Source organism: Apiospora kogelbergensis, assembly GCF_038363985.1.
Source record: "Apiospora kogelbergensis strain CBS 113332 chromosome Unknown utg000002l_segment0_segment0, whole genome shotgun sequence".
NCBI classification, from domain to species: Eukaryota; Fungi; Ascomycota; class Sordariomycetes; order Amphisphaeriales; family Apiosporaceae; genus Apiospora; species Apiospora kogelbergensis.
Window position 1 is genome coordinate 1,538,197 of NW_027117419.1, and position 20,775 is coordinate 1,558,971.

The 20,775-nt window shown below is 52.7% G+C and overlaps 9 protein-coding genes across 9 annotated transcripts; 5 read left to right on the forward strand and 4 right to left on the reverse strand.

Moving 5' to 3' along the window:
- Nucleotides 1–44: 44 nt before the first annotated feature.
- Nucleotides 45–311, reverse strand: PG998_003352 (uncharacterized protein; the record flags this gene model as incomplete). Its single annotated transcript, XM_066870170.1, has 1 exon — nt 45–311. The coding sequence occupies one exon, from the start codon at nt 309–311 to the stop codon at nt 45–47; it is 267 nt and encodes an 88-aa protein (XP_066733920.1).
- A 623-nt stretch (nt 312–934) lies between these two features.
- Nucleotides 935–3,043, reverse strand: PG998_003353 (mitochondrial ATP-dependent RNA helicase; the record flags this gene model as incomplete). Its single annotated transcript, XM_066870171.1, has 1 exon — nt 935–3,043. One exon carries the CDS (start codon nt 3,041–3,043, stop codon nt 935–937), a length of 2,109 nt encoding a protein of 702 aa, XP_066733921.1.
- An 890-nt stretch (nt 3,044–3,933) lies between these two features.
- On the forward strand, nt 3,934–4,730 carry PG998_003354 (uncharacterized protein; the record flags this gene model as incomplete). Its single annotated transcript, XM_066870172.1, has 2 exons — nt 3,934–3,971; nt 4,049–4,730. 2 exons carry the CDS (start codon nt 3,934–3,936, stop codon nt 4,728–4,730), a joined length of 720 nt encoding a protein of 239 aa, XP_066733922.1.
- An 809-nt stretch (nt 4,731–5,539) lies between these two features.
- PG998_003355 (uncharacterized protein) lies at nt 5,540–5,878 on the reverse strand (the record flags this gene model as incomplete). The annotated part of the gene is made up of 1 exon (XM_066870173.1): nt 5,540–5,878. The coding sequence occupies one exon, from the start codon at nt 5,876–5,878 to the stop codon at nt 5,540–5,542; it is 339 nt and encodes a 112-aa protein (XP_066733923.1).
- Nucleotides 5,879–6,452: 574 nt separating this feature from the next.
- PG998_003356 (retinol dehydrogenase 13) lies at nt 6,453–7,706 on the reverse strand (the record flags this gene model as incomplete). Its single annotated transcript, XM_066870174.1, has 1 exon — nt 6,453–7,706. One exon carries the CDS (start codon nt 7,704–7,706, stop codon nt 6,453–6,455), a length of 1,254 nt encoding a protein of 417 aa, XP_066733924.1.
- A 434-nt stretch (nt 7,707–8,140) lies between these two features.
- On the forward strand, nt 8,141–8,818 carry PG998_003357 (uncharacterized protein; the record flags this gene model as incomplete). Its single annotated transcript, XM_066870175.1, has 1 exon — nt 8,141–8,818. One exon carries the CDS (start codon nt 8,141–8,143, stop codon nt 8,816–8,818), a length of 678 nt encoding a protein of 225 aa, XP_066733925.1.
- Nucleotides 8,819–10,185: 1,367 nt separating this feature from the next.
- PG998_003358 (uncharacterized protein) lies at nt 10,186–10,656 on the forward strand (the record flags this gene model as incomplete). The annotated part of the gene is made up of 1 exon (XM_066870176.1): nt 10,186–10,656. The coding sequence occupies one exon, from the start codon at nt 10,186–10,188 to the stop codon at nt 10,654–10,656; it is 471 nt and encodes a 156-aa protein (XP_066733926.1).
- A 2,643-nt stretch (nt 10,657–13,299) lies between these two features.
- On the forward strand, nt 13,300–15,772 carry PG998_003359 (Sec1 family protein; the record flags this gene model as incomplete). Its single annotated transcript, XM_066870177.1, has 6 exons — nt 13,300–13,333; nt 13,444–13,472; nt 13,535–13,622; nt 13,682–14,031; nt 14,088–15,371; nt 15,458–15,772. The coding sequence occupies 6 exons, from the start codon at nt 13,300–13,302 to the stop codon at nt 15,770–15,772; spliced, it is 2,100 nt and encodes a 699-aa protein (XP_066733927.1).
- Nucleotides 15,773–18,141: 2,369 nt separating this feature from the next.
- On the forward strand, nt 18,142–18,418 carry PG998_003360 (uncharacterized protein; the record flags this gene model as incomplete). Its single annotated transcript, XM_066870178.1, has 2 exons — nt 18,142–18,155; nt 18,223–18,418. 2 exons carry the CDS (start codon nt 18,142–18,144, stop codon nt 18,416–18,418), a joined length of 210 nt encoding a protein of 69 aa, XP_066733928.1.
- Nucleotides 18,419–20,775: the final 2,357 nt, after the last annotated feature.

Sequence of the window (20,775 nt, forward strand, 5' to 3'; positions counted from 1 at the left end):
CGGCCCAGTAGCCGCCAGGGAACCACACCCATTCGTGTCCTTCTTTAGCCGGCCGGGGCGGATCGACCCCGTCGGTGGGCGGCGTGGGTGGGGCGTTGAATGGGGAGCTGAATGGGGAACTGAACGACACCGAGCTGTGCAGATCCCGCAAGCTTTGTGTTGTGGGCAGGTTTCGTATGGTGCCGGGGGTGGAAGAGGTCGCGACTGAGGAAGGTAGCCTGCTCGTGGGCCCGTCCATAGCGGAGATGCTTCGCGTCAGAGACCGTCGCCGCTAACGGCTTGTCAACTCTTCGTCGGTAGAGAACGGGCATGCTGTCTTCGGACTGATGCGTTCCTCCGAGCCCATGATCATCAGGCCTTGCCCAGGAAAAGGGAAAAAGCTGGTTAGATCGCAGGTAGTTTGCTAGGTTGTCGCGTTCTCTGGGCCTTCTACTGGCGTTTATGGGATGGGACAGAAACAAAGGCAGCATTGAGTGATGTAGGTTTGGTACAATATGCAGGCAGGATATGCGAATGTTTGGCAGCAGGTGGAACTAAGGCGTCATTTGCCATTCAACATGGCAAAGGAACGCCGCTCATGTCCAAGATGTGAAAGTAGGCCTTAGGTAAGTATGTTGAGTACGTGTCTGTCTACGCTTCAAGGTGGATGTCGTCAATGAGTATTTCGAGTTGAGCAAAGTCATGCATCCAATGCGAAAGGCAGGAGCAGAGGACCAACTGACACCACTTTCCCAAATGATCAGTATTCGGTTCAGCGTTCTGACACTAGTGTACAGTATAGGAAGGGCTGGACACCTGCATGTATATCTCTATATACTTCCTACTTGGTCAAACATGTCACATCGCTGTTGGAATATGTCATAACGCCGCAGTTTCAATGTGATCATCTTACATGGTCCTCGACCTTGACTGTATTGTACCAGGGCATATCCAGTTAAGTAGACTTTGATGGTTTGTCGATGGCATCGAGTTCTGCGGGGTCTTTAAAGAGAGGCTCTTGGTGGCCTTCCTCGCCCCAATCGCCGCCTACACTTTCATGCTGGGTGTTGTCTTCCGCTGCATCTCCAAGGAACTCCTCCATCTTACGCTCGCGTTTTGCGGATTGCTTACGAGCCTTCGAAATCCTCGCGCGCCGCGCCGCGTCCGTGAAGACAGCTTCCGCCAGCTGGCCATCAATCTTCTCTTCCACCAATGCCTTGATGTGAAATGCAAGACTTTGACTGCGGAAGACGCCCGAGTAGCGATAACTCAGCCAGAGGTACAGCGTTATGCCTTTGTGAAGTTGCTCCAAGTCGCGGAGGTATGCGGCCGGGCCCGAAGGGTACGTTTCCCTTTGAAATTCTAGAATCTCCAGATCAAGTTCAGGGATGTCCAGTACATGCCCTCCGTCCATGTTTGACACGCATCTTGCCATGGCCTGTAATACTCCCGGGCCAGCCTTTTCCCTCAGGGCGACAGGGGCATTGAGAAACACACAACGATCGTAGACCGACATTGGGTATGGCTGGATGAGGTCAGCAATATCAACCATTTCCCCCAGGCCGCACATGTGGAAACGATGCGAAAGGCTTGCAATGTCGCGAAGGCGTAGGAGGATATAACTGAAAGGCGTGACAGGAGGGAAGTAAGACGAGAAACGCTCCAGAACAGACGGTGGAATCTGGATCCCCGCCGTCTCAAGCGGTTCGGGTTCCCGATTGAAAGACGCCTGAACATCAGCCAAATCAGCCTCGTCCAATGTTGTTACGAGGCCGATCGAGCCCTTCGTGGGCGTCGATGGCACTGTAGTCTCGGCGGCAGAGCCATCCTTCTCGCCGGTCTTGATCGCTTGAGAAGCAGTCCTGAATCGCCCTGCTCGGCCACCGATCTGCTTGGCTTCCGACGTACTTATTGCACGATATCCGCTTCTATCACGCTTATGCGTTTGCTCAAAGATCACACGCTTGATCTCAAGATTCAGACCCATTCCGATGGCGTCGCTCGCCACGAGAAAGTCGTACTCACTGTCAGGATCGTTAAATAATGCAGCCTGCTGCGCACGTGTTTCCGGCGGCAAAGAGCCGTAAACTATGGCGCAACGGCGGCCAGTCGCCTTTTCCACGGCCTGCTTGAGAGCGTGGAGCCCAACCCGGGAGAAGGATACAATGCAGTCTCCTTTCTGCAGATTCCCAAAATCGTTCTTAAGACTGGTGTTCATTGTTTGCAGCGGATTCAGGCGTGTGTAGCGATGGACGACGTAGTCATCGCCAACAGTGTCGCACAGAGATTTGATCAGATCAACGGCACGCTCCTCGCCGCAGAGATGTACTTCTTTTGCCTGTACACCAAGGAAGGCTTGGGTCCACGCCCAGCCTCTCTCGCTGTCGCCAATCATTTGAATCTCGTCAATGACGGCAACGTCGACCTTATGATTCAGCGGCGTCATCTCCACCGTGCAACTCCGGAAATAAGTATCCTCGTTTTCGGGTATGCGCTGCTCCTCTCCTGTGATCAAGGCACAAGGCTTGCCTTTGGCAGTGAATCGTGAGTAGACTTCGTGGGCTAGCAGTCGTAACGGCCCGGCGTATATACCCGTCTTCGCGTTCTCCAGAGCTTTCAGAGCATGGTATGTTTTCCCAGAATTTGTAGGCCCGACGTGTAGATGTATCGTCCTCTTCATAGCTCGTGTGGCAGGAAACCATTCGTATGGGAAACGAATGTCGGCGATCTTTTTGTGCGTGTCCGCGATGCTCTTGGAGAAGCGCAAGCGCATCAAGTAATTTTGGAATGAGTACCTCAGCTCCTTGGCGAGCTGTGGGATTTCCCCCTCGATGAAAGCCTGGCGGAGGGCAGCGAAGAGAGGGTTTCCGCTCTTGCTGATGACATTTTTCTTACTCGCCAGGTCGCAGCACCTGTCAATGGCAACCCCGAAGGTGCGAATGCTCTTTTGGAGATCTGTCACGGACGTGATTCCAAGGGAGGCGTACTCCTCTTTCCTGGCTTCCCAACTGAAATCATTCTGTACGAGCCGATTGAATGTGTTGAGTGTTAGCTTGCGGAACATGGCGTGAGTCCGACCGTGGGTTTGGGGCGAGGCTGTTGAAGACTTGAAGGAATCACGCATGGACGGCCCGCTGCCGTATCTGGTTATATTCAACTTGGTGGGCGAGACCACTCTCGCTTGCCGGATGGACGTCGAAAAGGCATGGCTATAGGCGGCTTGAACGATACAGCTTTTCCTAGCCAGACCGGTCCTGCGTAATGTGAACATAGCAAAGGGTTGACATGTAAATGATCATGTTAGGAAGCAGCCCCCAGGAGTACTTGGAGGTCGGTGTTGAGCCAACAGTCGGAATGGTAGGAGGACAGTATCTGACTGGGCCGTCCCACTTGTGCCACCACTTATCGCGATCATGACTTTCGAGATTCGCGACCCTAGCAGCCTAGGGAACTACCTCGCTATTTTTGTTATCGATAGGGCATCATTGAGCTGTGGGGACAGGGACCCAACCGTTACAGCGTTAGTCCCTCCGTTTGTGCATACATATGCTAGTGGCTAGTGGCTAGTGCTCCGATCCAAAGCATCAAGCGCATTGAAGTTACACCAATGTTAGAGGGCCAGTGCGCTACGGCGTCATGCTGCAGGCTCCGACTCGTTCATGGTCAGCGTGCCAGCCATAACCCGTTCCCGTCGCAGAAACCCCATCTGCCCATCGTCCCCATCATTGTATGCGGGCTGCCATTGAACAATCCACCAGTCGATCCAATTCCACACCCTTGGAGGACCTTACCCCGGATTCTAGAATCCTGCACATCATCGACACAGACAGCTGGCTACCTACCTACCTGCCATACTTCACTCCTTCCAGCCCCTTTGGATAGCACAGCCTAAAGACATCATCTACTCAACTCACCGGGATTTGAGACCGAAGACTGAGGCGCAATACTGTCACGATGGCTTCCTCATCGACTCCCAAAACCCCTCTACTCTAGTATGTGCGACCAAGAAGCAAATCCATCCCCACTGCACTACGAGGTGGCCTGTCACTAACGGTGCGCACTTGCCAAGTTCCTGCATTGCACACAACTCGACCATCCTCTCAGAATGTACCACGTCGGCCTCCTCGCAGACATCGTCGCTGGCCTCCCTGATCCTGCCGAAAATCACCCACGACACGCCGCAGAAGCTGACATACACCCATGGCAACAACCACATCCACTACATGTCCGAGGCCCCCTCGGAGCACGCCGGTAACCCGTCGGCGGGCGGCCTGACCTTCCTCGTCATCGCCGACTCGTCGCTCGGCCGCCGCGTGCCATTCGGCTACCTGTTCGAGATCCGCAAGCGCTTCTTTGAAGACTTTGACGGCGCCGGCACCACCGACTTCGCCGACATGCCCAACTACGGCGCCGGCTCCTTCAACGGCGAGCTGCGCAAGCTCATGGTCGACTTCGGCACCACGTCGGGCGGCCGCGAGGACGCCATCACCAACGTCCAGCGCGAAATCGATGACGTCCGCGGCATCATGACCAAGAACATCGAGGGCCTGCTCGAACGCGGCGAGCGCATCGACCTCTTGGTCGACAAGACGGACCGCCTGGGCGGCAGCGCGCGGGAGTTCCGGGTGCGCAGCCGGGGCCTGAAGCGGCAGATGTGGTGGAAGAATGTCAAGCTGATGGCGCTCTTGACGTTGGTGGTCGTGTTGATCATCGCGGCTATCGTCATTGCCGTCAAGAATGCTGCGAGTTAGGGGGGTTTTCGCGTGAGTGTGAAGGAAGGCTGTTTTGCTCTCCAGGCCCAACGTTAAGAAATTGTTTTACTGCGGTCGTTACCCAAGAGCATCAGGAGGTTATCAAATTAAATGGGCAAAGCAGGTGTCAGGTTTTCCAATGTATTATTTGATGTACATAGTATAGCTATTCCCCCTTTGCTTCTGAACTTGAGCACTGCAATCGAGCCATTGCTACTACAACAAGAACAAGATATCCCATGCGTCGTGTCATGCCAGCCACGAGCAGGTTAGCCACTATCGTTGTGTAAATCGTGTCCATTGTATACTTCGATCATAACCGCGCACCCACCCTCTTCACCTCGGGAACAGCATATCCTAATGCTACCGGACTCGCACAAGCAGCATCGAAAATGAACGGAACACGCCGTAATGTATCTGAGAAGAACACGGGGTGTACTGAAGAGGCGTCGCGGGATGCCCCTACTATTGAAGGTGCCATGACACGCTGAAGTGGCGGTTGTTGCTGAGTTGCAAATGGCAACGATGAAGACAAAAGGGTTGCTGAAGAAGGCATGGGAAATAGGACGCGATGGCCAGATTAGTCCAGGGGCTGATTGTCAGGATCTTGCAATGAGAGGATTGCTAGGTCGCAGTAGGGAGAAGTAAGAAAATGGCCAAAGTCTGTAGGAGCCGTTGAAGTGAGGAGCTTAACCGGCAGCATTGATTCGTCGTCTTCAGGGGCGGGATGGGTCAATGAATCAAAGGGAGACCGATCGCTGCTGATTGTGCTCCGAGAAACGGGACGGTGATGCAGTGCCTACAGGACCCTACGGGTTTCCCGCAGCACCGAGTTGGGTATTGTGGGCCGCTGTGTGTTGCTTGAGTCGTTGAAGTTGATCTTGGAGCCTCAATTGAAGCTCGGCACGAGAAGCAGCTGTGGATGTTGCTGAGCTGGGGATTTGTTGTTGTTGTTGTTGTAGGAGCAGTCCAGTCTCTCCGACATGGCTGCTACTACTTCGGGAATCGTTCACGCCTAACCCCAGACCCCGCCAGATCTGGCGGCGCTTTTCGTCATCTTCACGTGTCGCCGTTGGCGGTACCGCCGTGTGGAGGAGCGCTGGGTGGGCGCTGCCGAATGTTTGGGACACCGAACGCCTGAGTTGCATATTTGGTCCGGGCAACCTTAGAGATATGCTTGTGTAGTCAGGAAAATAAGGTCAAGAAGTGTTTAAGAAATCACAGAGAGAACCCGCAAGGCACGCCGACTGCATCTTAGTGCATTCAATGCATTATTAGGCTTTTTGACTTTTGAGACTGCAAATACCGCATGTCTCCAAGCAGCCAAGTCCATGACCAGCCATGACCAGCTGCTGTACTTGCCGTATTTGTTCTGATTACACCCACTTCCCCGCAACGGCTTGTCTCTTAGACTCCCTTTTAGGCTTCTCTCGGACAATCCCCAGCCCCCTTTCGGCTCCAGCCGTCTTCTTGGGAACGTAGGATGGATCTCGGCTTCCGGGGAAATGGACTCCAGACTTGGGCTCGGGATTGGCCCGAGGCTCTTGCTGGGGAACGTCCATATCCGCCGTTGGATGTATAGACTACTTGTCCAATCCATAGTGCAAGCGAGGCTGTCTCTGTCTTCTAACTCTAACGTGACTTGCCCCGTCTACGGCTCAAGGCAATAACACCTGGGGTTTTTATTTGCTGTATTCAGAAACGGATCCAAGAGTGTTTGGCTCAAGATGCCGCCTTCTTGTTCCTCCTTCTAGACGAAGACTTGGCCTTTTCGGCCTCTTTGCCCTTCTTGATTGAACCGACCAAAGCCTCGATATCCGCAACCTGCTCGGCTTTTTTCTTCTCCTCTTCCTCTATGTCCTTTTGCTTCTTCTCTAGAACCCTTAGGGCCGCCAGTTCTGCTTCAGTCTTCTCGATCAACTTGTCAGTCGACTCCCACAGCTTCTTAGCAACCGCCTCGTCCTTGACATCTTTCCTAGCAAAATCGACTTCCTGGCATTCCTTGATCAGTTTGCCACCGTAGCCGCGACCCAAACTGGGCTCCATGGCGGCGTAGAGGATGGCTTGGGCACCCCGTCCAGGCCCTTTCAGAAGCAACCAGTGTAGAGGATATGTAGCCATGTAGAAAGCCAGGCCCCAGAAGGTTCCCCGGGTGACCCAGCGCAGGAAGCCCGGCGTCCGCGAAAGGCCAGGGTCCACGAAGGTCACTCTGGCGTTCATGGGGAACCCGTCAGGGCGCTTGTAGGCGTCCAGGTGCTTCTGGTAGGACTGCCCAAACACCATGAGCGCCAGCTTGCTGCGCGCATATGCTTTGCCCGGAGTCCACATCTTCTCATCCAAGTCCTCGGCAAGGAAGGGCGACGATATGTAGGAGGCGCAGGTAGGTATGATAACGCGAACGTCGCGATCGAGGGGTTGCGCGCGCAGAGCGGGACTGAGTATGCCCAGCAGGTGGAAGTTGGCGACGTAGTTGACCATCCACGTCTCTTCGACGCCCAGCTCCGTCTCCTTTCTTTTGCAGCCCGGGGGCGTCAGCGTCGCGGCGCACAGGATGATCTGGTCGAGACGGCGGGGCGGGGCGTTGTCGACCCATTTCGTGGCGAATTTTCGGATGCTGAAGAGGTCGGTCAGGTCGACTTGCTCGGCGTAGATCATCTCGTTGCCGGTGGACTTGCGCAGCTCGCCGAGATAGTCGGCCAAATATGCGTCGGAAGGCGGAAGGCGGGTCAGAAGACAGATCTGGGCTCCTCGTTCGGCCAAGCTTCTCGTCACCGCGGCGCCGATTCCGGATGTTCCGCCCGTGATCATAACGACTTTGCCGTGCATCTTGGCCTCGATGGGATTAGTGACGCCATCACTATACGTCTTGATCACGTATAGGACAACGGTGACTGATATGATGGTGGCCAGCAACCATGGGTTTGGCAAATAAGTTGGCCAGCCATCGTAAAAGAGATAGCCAAGGAGTTCGAGCATTGTGACAGTGGCTCACTTGTACAAAGATGGTTCGGGGTGAGTTAGAATAGGACTACCGTGCCATCTCAAGAGAGGGGCTTTTAGTTGGTCAACGGTGCCAAAAGGAGTGAATGTGTGGTTATCGTCGTCGCTGGGAACAGATTGTTAATATCTGGCAATCTCAATAAGGCCAGAAGCTAAACAAGTAGGTTTTAGGCAATTGTCGCAGGGGTTCCACACAAGCAGACAAGCTCATCGGATGTGGCGTCAGCTGCACCACGTACCACGATTATTAGTGCAGCACTCAGTACTAATAGCGAGGGATCAGCGCAACCTTGCGGCTTGCGGCTCAAACTTGCATGTACCTTGTCGACTACAACCACTGTGACTCAGCTGCTTCCATTTCAACTTATCAAGTGCCCTGGAACACCTGCCATCGAAAGTGATCGGTTCAGATGGCTTCCAATGTTGCCTCGCCAGTGAAATATGACGACGACGACGAGGATGACATTCGGCTGGAGCACAAAAAGCCTTTCAGTGCAGGACTCCGGCGCAAGCTCATCCAGTTTGTTCCGGCGTCCACTGAGGAAATATCCTCTACGGAGCAAAGCCGGCCGGCCAGCACACCTGCCAAGTCCATACAAGACATCTACCTGAACATAGTCATGCCGCCGCGGGATACAGCCTCCGCACCCCCAGAGAGCCCAGAACCGCACAGCCTATGTGAGCTGTGCCAGTTACCACTTGGCGAAGGTGAAATTGCCAAACACGAAATATCGATAGCACATCAAGTCTGTCTGGAGCATTCTCACCCTCCTTCGGCTCTCGACAGGTCACGCATGGGTTTGGCCGTCCTCCAATCACAAGGGTGGGATCCAGACGCACGAAAGGGACTCGGCGCTTCGCAGCAAGGCGTACAGTACCCGATCAAGGCAAAGCAAAAAGAAGACACGCTTGGCATCGGCGTGGAAGTGCCCAAGGACTTGGAGAAGTGGAAGAAGGAGAAGCCCCAAAAAACTCGATGCTGCCAAAGTTCGCAAGAAAGTCGCCGAGGACAAGAAGCGAAGGGAAAAACTTCAACGGCAGTTTTACGGGCAACCCAGACATCGAGAAGTACTTGGGGTGAAATCTGAGCGTCCCCCAGGACAATGAATTTAGAGCGAGATTTCTAGCATGATACCCAATAGGACATTTCAAAGTGAGCGCGAGTTGCTTCTGCTTCTTATGAGAAGATGTACGTATCGCGTCCCATCCCAAAGCCTCGAAGACCAGCAATGCACGAGATATGATGGCAGCCCAGAAATCGCCACCGCATTATTGGGCTATGCCATCACGGCCTCACGGCATGGATCACGTCGAGGTTGCTTGATCTTATATGAAACACATATTGTTTACTGGTAGGGGTTCCCTCTACGTCTCGACGAACCCCAAGCCCCTATGTCCGCCACGAAAGGAGCTGCACGTTCAAGTTTTCGACATGAAGCGCTAGGCCTCAAATAGTAGAATCGTCGCGAGCCGCTGGTGTTGGGTGTGCGGTGGGCATGTGCCAAAAATGTAATCCCGGACAAAACAAAGCCCCCTGAGGCAACTTGAGACGAGAAAGACAGTTTGTGGGTCGTCTCATGTTCTGCAGAATCCACTTCTCGGCTCCGACCGTGAGGAATGCCACCATGGGTAATCAAGGTAACGGTAGTATTTCACTGATCGCTCAATCTTACTGATATCCCGCTGATCATATCGTTGGCGGACTGTTGATCACCTTGGGGTCTGACAAGAGATCATTCGCTCACTATTCTTCCAGTTGATGACTGACTATCTTGGTTTGGTACGATGAGATTGGTATTCCGTGCGAACATGCATCTGGGTTACCATGCTACCGCATTGCGAATAGTTGTGGTAACTCAAAGTTGACGGGCTCCCGGTTGGCTGGCTACACGAAGGAATGCCCTGCAAACAAACAGTAACATGGTCAAAAAAAGCCATACGACACACCCGCCAGACTCGGCGGAAGATCCCGATTTTGCAATGGTGTCGGGATCGGCACCGGGGTCATAGACACTACTGCACATCAAGAGGATCCCCCATGGCCATGGCAATCTTTTTCCATTCGTTGAAGGGGTTACCTGCTGGGTTTCAGCTGATCCGAGAGATCCAGACTTGACATGTCCTATCCTTGTCACCCAGGGTGAGCATCGTGACAGCTTCAGATACTGCATGGCGCTTCCAACGAGAAGGGCTTGGCAGGTCGCTTGTCCACCCAGATAGGGACATTACAGAGACGCTTCATCCTCTGCTCTCCGTGTATAAGAAGTCTCGAATCGACGGTTGTGTTAGAATCTGCTTCTGCTTGCTCATCCACACAATCCAGCTCAGTCCGGTCTTTCGCTTCTTTACCAACTTTTACTTTCACTTCTTCACCACACCAACAAACTTTCATCTTTCATTAAGAGCTGTGCTCCTTTTTAACCCTTTTAACATACCTCACCTACATACATACAAGATGCAGACCTTCAGCGCCGTCCTTTCTCTCCTGGCCCTGGCCGCCTCCGTCAGCGCCCACGGCCGCCTCATCAACCCTCCTGGACTGCCCAACAGCGGTCCTCTCCAGGACATCCGCGTGCCCGCCAACGGCTGCGGCCAGGGCGTCACCGTCGGCGGCAACGCCGTGGCCACGTTCAAGGCCGGCGCGACCCAGGAGATCACCTGGACCGTGGACAACGGCGACGGCGCCGGCCCCTTCGGTGTCTTCTTTGACCCCACCGGCAAGGGCACCGCCTTCAGCGTCAAGGCCGAGATGGTCAAGAACATGGATGGCCTGAACGGCGGCGTCCCCAACAGCTTCCCCCGCGGCAACCACGTTCTCAGCTTCAAGGTCCCCGCCACCAAGTGCAACAAGTGTGTCATGCAAGTCCGCCAGGTCCTCAGCGGCAAGGATGGATTCGGATCCTGCGCCGTCGTCAGCATCCAGTAAAGCAGCAGCACAGTGTACAACTGTCTTGCTGGGAACCTCGATGTTTCTGGAGTGTCTGGGTAATCTATTAACGGACGACAAGAAGGACGGCCTTGATGACCTTACAGGTCGGAGGAGTTAGCAGCATCACTCTTGTTCGTATGGATCACCTTGTACATGCTACGAGGAAAAATAATAATTTACCAACATAATCTATACCACATTTACCGCCCCTCAACCAATATTGTTCTCGTCTCATGTGCATGCCGCTTACGACTCCTACTCTCGTAAATGATTAAGCGAACTGTTCCTCTTCTTGAGCAGAAAGACCAATGACCCAAATACCAACAAGGAGCTACTGCCAGGAAGCGAGGCCAAAAACCGAGTCACCACTTAGCGCTGCCAGGAAGCGAACCTAGTCTCGTTTATATGCTACGTCTTCCCTCTGCCCACCGTTTAAACTCACTAAAGATATGGTCCCTGAAGGGTGGCGGCTTCGAAATGAACCACTTCGCCCTTTGGGTTCGGATTCAACCCGGCTCAGATAGACCAGGTTCACTTGGACCAGTCATATCAGCATGTGACAACATGAGTTAATTGCAGCCGTATCGCTAGGCAATCGTCGTCTGGTTCTTCTCACATAAATCATTGGATGGTACAAGCACGCCTGTCTGCAACTCAAGACTCTTCGATATATTTCAGAAATTCATCCAACAAAAAAGCATCCGAATCTTTCCCACCGTAACAAATGACGGCCATGAACGAACTTCGCCAACTCCTCTCCTACATTGCATTCTTCTTGCTCTGTGGGGCGTTCAACTTGATTATCGCTCTCTTCTTTCGGGAAATATTCTACTTGATCAAGCCCCTGTTCGGATACTAAGCTCTCCGCCATAGAGCTCTGTGTCCAGCAACGACAACGACAAGCGATCTTTTCGGTTTCTATCTCTTTATTTTCTCAAGCCACTGCGAAACCCAACCGACACCGAACGCTAGCTCGAAGCGTGTCGCAAATATGATACCCAAGATACCCGAGTACTACCGAGCGCTTTACGCGCGGAGCAGCGCCAAGATCGGTAGGACCTTCCGTCATGCCTTGATCACGGCGAGTCCGCGAGCTCATTGGTACCTACTTCGCTCCCGGACTCGGACCCGACAGATGTTTCGTTATTTTCAGTATCGTAGTCGGAAGACGCCGCTGCTATGCGGCGCATCCCTTCTCCTCTGCGCATACTGGCCTGTCTGCCGACACCCGTCCAAATTCACGATGGTATGATCGATCCGGTCATCGTTCGAGCTTAGCACCAGCAATTGACTAACTATGATTGCACTGATTGCAGCAAGTGTAGAACAGCGGCTGATATGCGGTTCCTATCGTTGCGAATCGGTGTTTGGTTGCTTTTCATGGAATAGCGGGATGGTGCCCATGGACAGGGGGGATTATTCAGATATGCATGTCATCCCACTGCGCGTGGGAGCCGCACGAACTGAAGAGAAGCGAAGGGGTATGCTTTCCCGTCATGATAGAATGCAAAATGCAAATAAATGACTGATTGTCACACATAGTATATGCAGTCACGCGCATGCAATATGTAGTCAAATGCTGATCTATCTTTAACTCGAATTATTTAAGGTTACTTGGGTTACCTGATGCTACTACTGCACCTCGAGGACCTAGCAGATCCGAACACTGGAAGTTCCACAATTGGATGGAGATACCGTCCCATCAACCCCTAATGGCTAGTGGTGCAGGTGTTTTGTCTCGTCTATGTACGCGGCCGGCAGCTGGGACCATGCATCGAAGACCGTCGACAGTGTGGCTGGCACACATACTTCATGCCTGTGAAGAGAAGGGCTGAAGTCAGACTGGTCGTTTGGCAGGTATACCAGAGGGTATATATGCGTTGTACATGTGTAGAATGTAGAAGCCGGACGCAGTTAAGTCTCCAAGGAACCCCTGGCCGAACCCTGGGTCATCAGCCACAGCGGGCGGCTGGTTCCTACAGCGTATGCGGCTTCTGATTGGCCTGACCAGCTCGAGCGGGTGGCCCGACCCTGTCCTACACGCCCAAAGTCAAAGAACGGTCGCATCGCATTGAGTCGTCAGGTCGTTTTGTTTTGGCGTTTTGGGCACTGAAACCCCGCCGAGGGTCAAGCAAGGCAAAGCATTGATTCACTTTGAAAGAAGCGTCCCGCTCTTTGCTAAGGAGGAGCACGAACTTCTGTTCTGTCCTTGGAAGCGCTGCATCGTCACTTGATTGTTTTTCTTGACACTGCCGGCTTTTACTCCATTTACCTACTTGCATTTGCTGTGCCTGCGGGAAAAGGAACCCGACTATTTCTAGTGGCTCTTGACAGGCCGACCTCGACAACATAGCACTACTGGCCTCCTGATTCAATCCCAAGCTCGACCTGCTGGACAGACGTCATTGGCCTCCCAGCAAGATAATAGCAGCTTACCGCATTCCCTCCGCGACGTCGAATTCCCCGGGTCCTGGCACATTCCTCGATCGATTTCAATCTGCTGCCACGGCCGTATATCAGTTTCTGCTCGGTGCGGGTGTCGCAACAGTTTTACGAGGCCGCATCTTGCTACACTGACAGAGTCGACGTGAGCTTCTTGCCCAGGTTCCGCCCGAAAAACAGGGGCTGGCAATAGCCAAGATGGGGGTCTCTGTGATGCACGAGCAGCGGGAGAGTAAGTCACAAACCATCCTTTTCTTGATGGCTTTATCTTTGGGCGGCAACAGCTCGAACGGAGGGTCTCAACTTACTGACAATTGTTGTTCTGTCCTGCAGTCATTATAGATACGATCAAGAACATAACCCAAAACGACGTAAGCCATCATTCCGATACACCGTACACCATGGCCTGACTGACATAATCCTGTAAAATCAGTGGAAGGTCCTGGTCATCGACGAGCATTCAAAAAAGATTCTGGATACCGTGGTAAAAGAAGATGATATCCTCAGCCAGAATATCGCAAGTATGCAAGGCCACATCGTCGACTTGAGATGCAACTTTGGCTGAACTGCAGTGTAACAGACATCGAGCGCATCGAGGAGCGCAGGGAGAGAAACCCGACTATGGATGCTATCTACATCCTTACACCAGAACCATACATCGTCGATTGCCTCATCGCCGACTTGGAGGCAAGGCGCTACCAGAAAAGCTTCCTGGTCTGGACTGGTGTGCTCGATCCGCAGCTACGGAGGCGGATAGATGGCTCGCCTCTCGCCAAACAGTTGATAGGAGGCTTCGAGACTCTGTCGATAGACTTCTTCCCTCGCGAGTCGCATCTCGTTACATTCAGGGACCCTTGGAGTTTCCCGGTGTTGTATCACCCAGCGTGCAACGGGCTCGTAGCGAAGCACATGCGAGATCTGGCCCAAAAGGTTCGTTAACCCTGGCAAGTAATTGCCGCCTACATCCCAGCTAACTAGCTCGCAAGATTGCAGGTGTCTGCATAACACTGGGTGAATACCCCAAGGTTAGATATTACCGCCCTAAAGCCCCTTTGCACGAAGCAAGCGTGCTCAGCGCCCATCTGGCGCGGTTCGTTTCCGATGAGCTCGACGAATATGCGCAATGGAACCCCAATTTCCCACCGCCGAGTTCACGACCTCAGGGCATTCTGTTGGTGGCCGATAGATCGATGGATATCATGGCTCCCTTGGTCCACGAGTTCACGTATCAGGCCATGGCTCATGACCTCCTGCCGATTAAAGAGGGCGACAAAACAACATTCCACATGACGGTCAACGAGGGTGCGCCGGATGCTGAAGAGAAGGACATGGAGCTCACCGACAAGGACAAGGTCTGGGTGGACAACCGTCACAGACACATGAAAGATACCATCGATAAACTGATGGGAGACTTCCAGAAGTTCCTTGACCAAAACGCTAGCTTTACGGACGAGAATGCGGACACCACCAATCTCAACACCATTAAGGATATGTTGGCGGGTCTGCCACAATTTCAGGAGATGAAAGAGATTTATTCGCTTCATCTTACCATGGCACAGGAGTGTATGAATATCTTTGCGAGCCGAAAACTCCCCGATATTGCCTCCTCCGAGCAGACCATGGCCACGGGTCTTGATGAGGACTACCGCAAGCCAAAGGAGGTTTTACAAGCCGTTGTGAGATTGCTTGATGATGATGCGATTACCTCGTCAGACCGTCTACGACTTGTCATTATGTATGTTCTCTATCGAGACGGCGTGGTGTTAGAAGACATCAAACGGCTTCTTGCACACGCATCCCTCCCTCCACAGGAAACCGAAGTTGTGGCAAATTTGGAGCTTCTCGGAGGTCGCACCACAATCGCGTTGAAAGACCCGAAGCGTGACACTACGCCTCTATTCCCCATTGACGTTAAGAGCATGGTCCCTAATGAGGAATATGCGCTCTCGCGTTTCCAACCTGTCCTTAAGGCCCTCCTCGAGAACCTGTGCAGGGGTGCTTTGGATCAAACAGCGTTTCCGTACGTGAAGCCTCCACTGGATCCTAATGAAGATATGATTGTTGGTCAAGGTTCGTTGCGCGCTGCGAAACCCAGCTGGGCAGGCGCAGGTCGACGTGTGCCCGAGAACCGACAACGCATCATTGTCTTCATGGCAGGTGGTGCTACATTCTCTGAGAGCCGCATCTGCTACGAGGTCGGCAACTCGCTCAATCGCGATGTGATCCTGACAACAAGTCACATGTTGACGCCGCAGCTGTTTATTAAACAAGTAGGTGATCTCAGTGTTGACAAGCGACGCCTTGATCTCCCTATGGACCGTCCTCAAAGACGCGCGCCTGCACACCTCTTTGAAAGGCCTCCTCCGCCCCAAATGGCTGCGCCTCCTCCCCTGGGGCTCCAGGAAGACCACCAGGGGGTGGACAAGGCTTGCCCGCCCGCAGGCCCATGCCCCCCGGTGCCGGTGGTTTGCCCGGTGCCCCTGGTGGTGCTCCTCGTGCTCCGGCACCCCCTACCCAGGCTATGTCTAACATGAACCTGGGACCGGCCGGGCCGGGCCGGGCATCTCCTGCCAATGGAAGTTCTACGCCACCCCCTGGTGATAAACACCATGCGGAGAAAGAGAAGAAGAAGCGCAACTTATTCGGTATGAAGAAGAAGAGCCATGGTTGAATGCTATCCGTTGTACAAATTGGAACTTATCAAATCATACTCTCAACCCCCTTGGAAGCATGGAAGGGGATTGCGGGGCTGACATGACGAGAACTTGATGGGGTCCATCCGATTTCCCGTCCGTTGTTGGACAATGCGGCGCAGCTCAACTATAGCAAACATATCAAAGATGAGGAGCGAGGAACGAAGGGGCCCCCGACTCCAACTGAGTAGTGCTCTCACCTTCAACGTGATGGCCACTCTAGGAATAGACGGCAACGAACATATTCTCCTGGATGTGCTCAGTTGGATGACCTGAAACATCTCCAAATAAAGTGTAGCAAAGTAAGAAAGATGGCTGGAAACCATATGCACAGTAGGATCAATTGTCATCTTAAGGACTGAGCAGCGTCTCGGGCCTGAGCGAAGGACAAACTCCAGAGATGGGGGCTAGCCCAAACTTGATAGATATTTAATGCACATTCAAACAATCCCGCCAATCTGAAGCAGTTCTCTGGAACCATGGGTGATCTTCGATCATATGGGCTGCCTCCCTGAGGTTAGCCTTTGATGTGCCATTGCTGAGTATAGACCAATCCAGGCTCAACTGCGTGTCATGATTTCTGTTTGATCCAACGCCCCTGACATTTATCCTTTCAAGCCACGAGGAGAAAAGGCTCGGCCGCAGAGCCGTGGCCAACCGCAATACGACGTGCGCGTTGTTGAGGTATGGGATGAACCTTTTCTTCTTTATAATTGAGTCCGGCAACTCTCTACCCACGCTCAGTCGTCTGTCGCCAATTTCCACGTGTAGTGTCGCCCCAGACATTGGATATATGTATGTGATTCACAAGCCCGTGCCCTTTATCTCTTACAATGAGATATGTGGCAGTACCACTGAGAATACGTTACAAACTCTATAGCCTCCAGCTCTAGGTTCCGTTGCTAAGATACCTGGAGACATTATATCCCTTCTGGGGTGAATACCACTACTACTGTACTAGTCGCAAGTACTTCTCAACCGATTGCAACCACTCCAGGCGACGATAAGCTTTCCACAAAGCAAGGCATATAGTGACAGATGTGATCAGTAAGGTCTTACTAAGGTTGATGCGTCCAGATCGATCATAGACATACAATCAGTGCTTAATACCGTTTGCCACTCCTTTGTACGAACAAGACTGACTCGCTCGTACACATGTATGGCACTTTATGTTCCGCAAGTCTGTCGGTTTGTTGGTAGCTAATAATGCCATAGACCTGCCGAATCCTATCGACCACCCTCTCCAAACTCCAAATCATGAATACCGTCTCAAGGTGAAGATAGCAGCAGTCCTTCCTCTTGATCTGGAGTACAGCGGTTTGCTGCGATGTTCCTTCGACGCAGCGGCTTCCATTTCCATGGCGCTCCGGCCGCTCTGCAGAGAGCAGGGCCCGAACCCCCGGGCGGAACAGTGGTATTTTACCGTGATCTTTCTCACTTCGAAGAGCCGGAGCCAATTCCGGCGAGGATGATTAGTGTGGCCGTTGATATCATCGCGGCTAGCCTATGCTTGGTATTCTTCGGTTAGTCTGCTTCTCTACCCTTCGGGTACAAGAGCAACTTGTATAAATACGTCTGTGTACGGTGCGATGAACCTAACCACCCGAGAGGTACAGTAATGCGGTACACCACCATTCGAGGCTTCCGGAAGCTGCCCTATATCGTATGGCGTACGTTCACCACGAGTTCCAGATCTCCCAGCCCCTACAGACCTACACGCAATCTTCATTGAAACTTGATTATTAACATCTTTAATACCACAGTTTTGCTTGCTCTCTACGGCGATTGCTTCATGTTTATACTCGGTTCTACGATGCTGCAGTTCAGCTTCCCCCTCAGCACGAACATCACGGCTTGCAGGGTTGCTACCGTCATGTGTATATGCTTCTACGTATCTACTAAGGTAAGACACGAGTGCTTGTTTGCTTGCGTGGAGTTCATCTTCTCGTTACTGCAGCCGCTGACTCTTTCTGTTGTTCTCAGATGGTAAGTGGCCATGTGAGCCACATCAAGTACAAATATTCAGGGAGGCCAGGCAAATAGGCCATTCTAACTCGTCGCCCAACTTCTAGTTGCTTTATTTATTCTTGGTTGACCGATCAGTCAGTCTCTTGCCTTTCCACACACCTTGCCATCGGCTTCCGCTTACCCAGGGTCATCTTTGCGGCCTCATAGCACATCGCCAGGGGTGAGGTAAAAGGTCGCTTCAAGTCTCGACTTTACATCTTTAATACGATCTCCCTTATAGGTATGCTCGCCACTTATGCTCCCTTCATCGAAGATGCTTCACATGTGTACTCATAAATACGCCTCGGAAATCTAAGGAGGTTACATTGTAGTCGCCACAATGTTCCTCGTCCAGTAAGTATTATCGCCCACCACTCTCCTTCCTTGCACTTCAACACGATCTTACTGACAGGATCTGAAGCCGGGTAAACTTTCTCGATAAAGGGGCCTGCGTGATCGGGATCCAAAGGGGTGCAGTATTCCCGGCGATTATCCTCGACGTTGTCATTAATGTGAGTATCATTAGCGGCTACGAGCTTAGATATCTCATCCCATGCCAGCCAGGCGATATCAAGGCACCCCCAGACAACAAGAAGAACATCACCGGACTTACTTGACAATATAGTTCTACCTCACGAGCACATTTCTCGTCCCAGTAATGAGTTAAGATCTCCTGTCAGGACTGATTGTCCAGGCAATAAATGGTCATACTTATGATATATGCCCTCCAGAATCCTGCTCCTTTAAGTTCAAATGGAATGATGGGATGATAGGCCTTGAAAGTACGAATGTGGGAAACCGAGAGATCAATAGTCGGCTGAAAAAGCTGGCTGGAAGAGCTCTTCTTGGGTCCGTCCTCATCCTACTCAGCACGTCGACGTACGTATCGTTTTTGTTTCTTTCTCTCCCCAATGGTGAAAATGTATATGTGGGAAACCTTGTAAATGCTAATCTTATCATGTGTATAGGAACCTCATATCACTTATGGTACTAGAAGGAGAGCCTGCGTGGCTATGTCTCCTTTCATGCAAAGCGGACGGTGAGTTCAACAACAAACCTTCTTGAGCAGTTCTGACGTCTATTGACCACGGGGTTTTGCGAGATGGCACACTGACAAACAGGCTTACGTTAGTGCTCGTTTGCGCGGTGGTTCTATACTGGATCACCAACATTGACGATAACCTACCACACGCGGGGGACACGGCTACGGCGACTCGAGGCGACTACACTGGCTACACTCAGACCAATGCCGGTGCCACTCCCATGGGTCCAGTGGCGTTCGCGCCCGGAGGAGGAAGAAGAAAAGCTGGCAGGCGAGCTAGCTTACCTCCCTCCATAGTTCTTGCGCCGTCTTCACCGCAGTTGCCTGATGGAAGAAGGCCTATTCGACGGGGGAGCTTGGAGATCATGCCGACACCTTTGCCTACTGCATACCATAGGCTTTTGCCCAGAGACCCCCGAGCGAAGATGCGGAGAAAGGCGCCGCATAGCTAAGAGGCAGCCTTGAAATATACGAAAATAGGGGTAGCTTGTACACTTCAGGGGCAGAGCTCTACGACTAGAGTGTCTATAGACAATACACAGAGTATACAGTGGCTGATCCCAGGATCTGATAGCCGCGGCCGCAGAAACGGCCGCCGCCAGCGATCTCCTGCGCTCATGCGCTCCTCTTAACACGTCCCGTTCCCGCTTTTCCCGCCCAGTGCCGCGCATTGCATCGCATCCGCATCGTGCAGCGAATGGTGTAGCGATACCGACCAACATAGGCAAAGGTAACGGTAGCAATGAGGATGGCCAACGCCAACGGGCAACTGATGCGCGCGCTTAAAGAATTTCCCCGTGCTCTCCGTCGTCCTTCTCTCCTCTTTTGATCAATGCTCGATGCCCCTCGCTTGCTGATGGGTCGACAACGGGCGGTTAATACCCAGAAACAAGTCGATTGGGTCCCGACCAATCGGGCTGCAGAGATGCCATATAACGGTCCTTAGCTGGGGTTGTCACTGCGCATAAGTGTCTGAAGCTAGTCCTCTCGACATGCACACGATGGACAAGATGCAGCCACATGCAAATTGTCCAGTAGCTTGGGTCTCGTACGTAACCTGGTCGGTTTCTTGCCGTGGTGCTATAACACTGCTGCCTGAAAGATCTGACTGTGAGATGCCCAATGTCACGATGCAATCTGGAGTCGGTGAGGGTGTGTTTGCCAGGTTGGGCAGATGTGATTCAACGGATGACAGAAGGGCGGGAGGAGAAGCAGCCATCCACTGCTACCCTGGGCTTACAGGGAAGACCCCGCTACTGCCCCCCCAGTGCAGAAGCCAGTGGACAGCGGCTATTTTCCCTGTTGAGATCGTGTACGGCCACCCACCCATTGATCTCTATCCCATCCCATCCCATCCCGTCGCCCACTTGCTCTTCGACCTGGGACCCGAGCCACTGGGCTAACCCCCCTCTTTGCTGCTTCTTCAAATCGCTGCCTCAGACTCTGGGATTCTTCAATACCTGGACTTCTAGACGCGCCGCGTCAGGCGATGCGTCAGTCATCTCGTCCACTGTCTTCCAGATTGCTGACCATCCCTGGATTATCACACCCTCTTATGATTCTTCAGCGGCATGAGTAGCTGGTGGTGTAACCCGCTGCGTCTAGGATAAATAAATACAAATACCTGGATACATCTTTCAGGAAGCCCAGATATCAGTTTAATTGATCAGGAAACCGTTCCCTAGGCCGCCTAAAGTAACTTCTGGACCCTGGCAGCGCTGCCGTCATCCCAGCTGCCACTGCTCACTGCTGTTGCTCCAACCACTAACCTTAGCACACAAGTCAGGTCAGGCCAGAACACGACACAGGACAACATGGTTTCTGGATTTGCATGCTCTTCCGATTGCCTCCACAGAAGCGAATAACCTGTTGCTGCCCCCGCGTGCTTTTTGCGTTGCTCTTTTCCTCATACAGAGCATCCAGGCCAAGCAC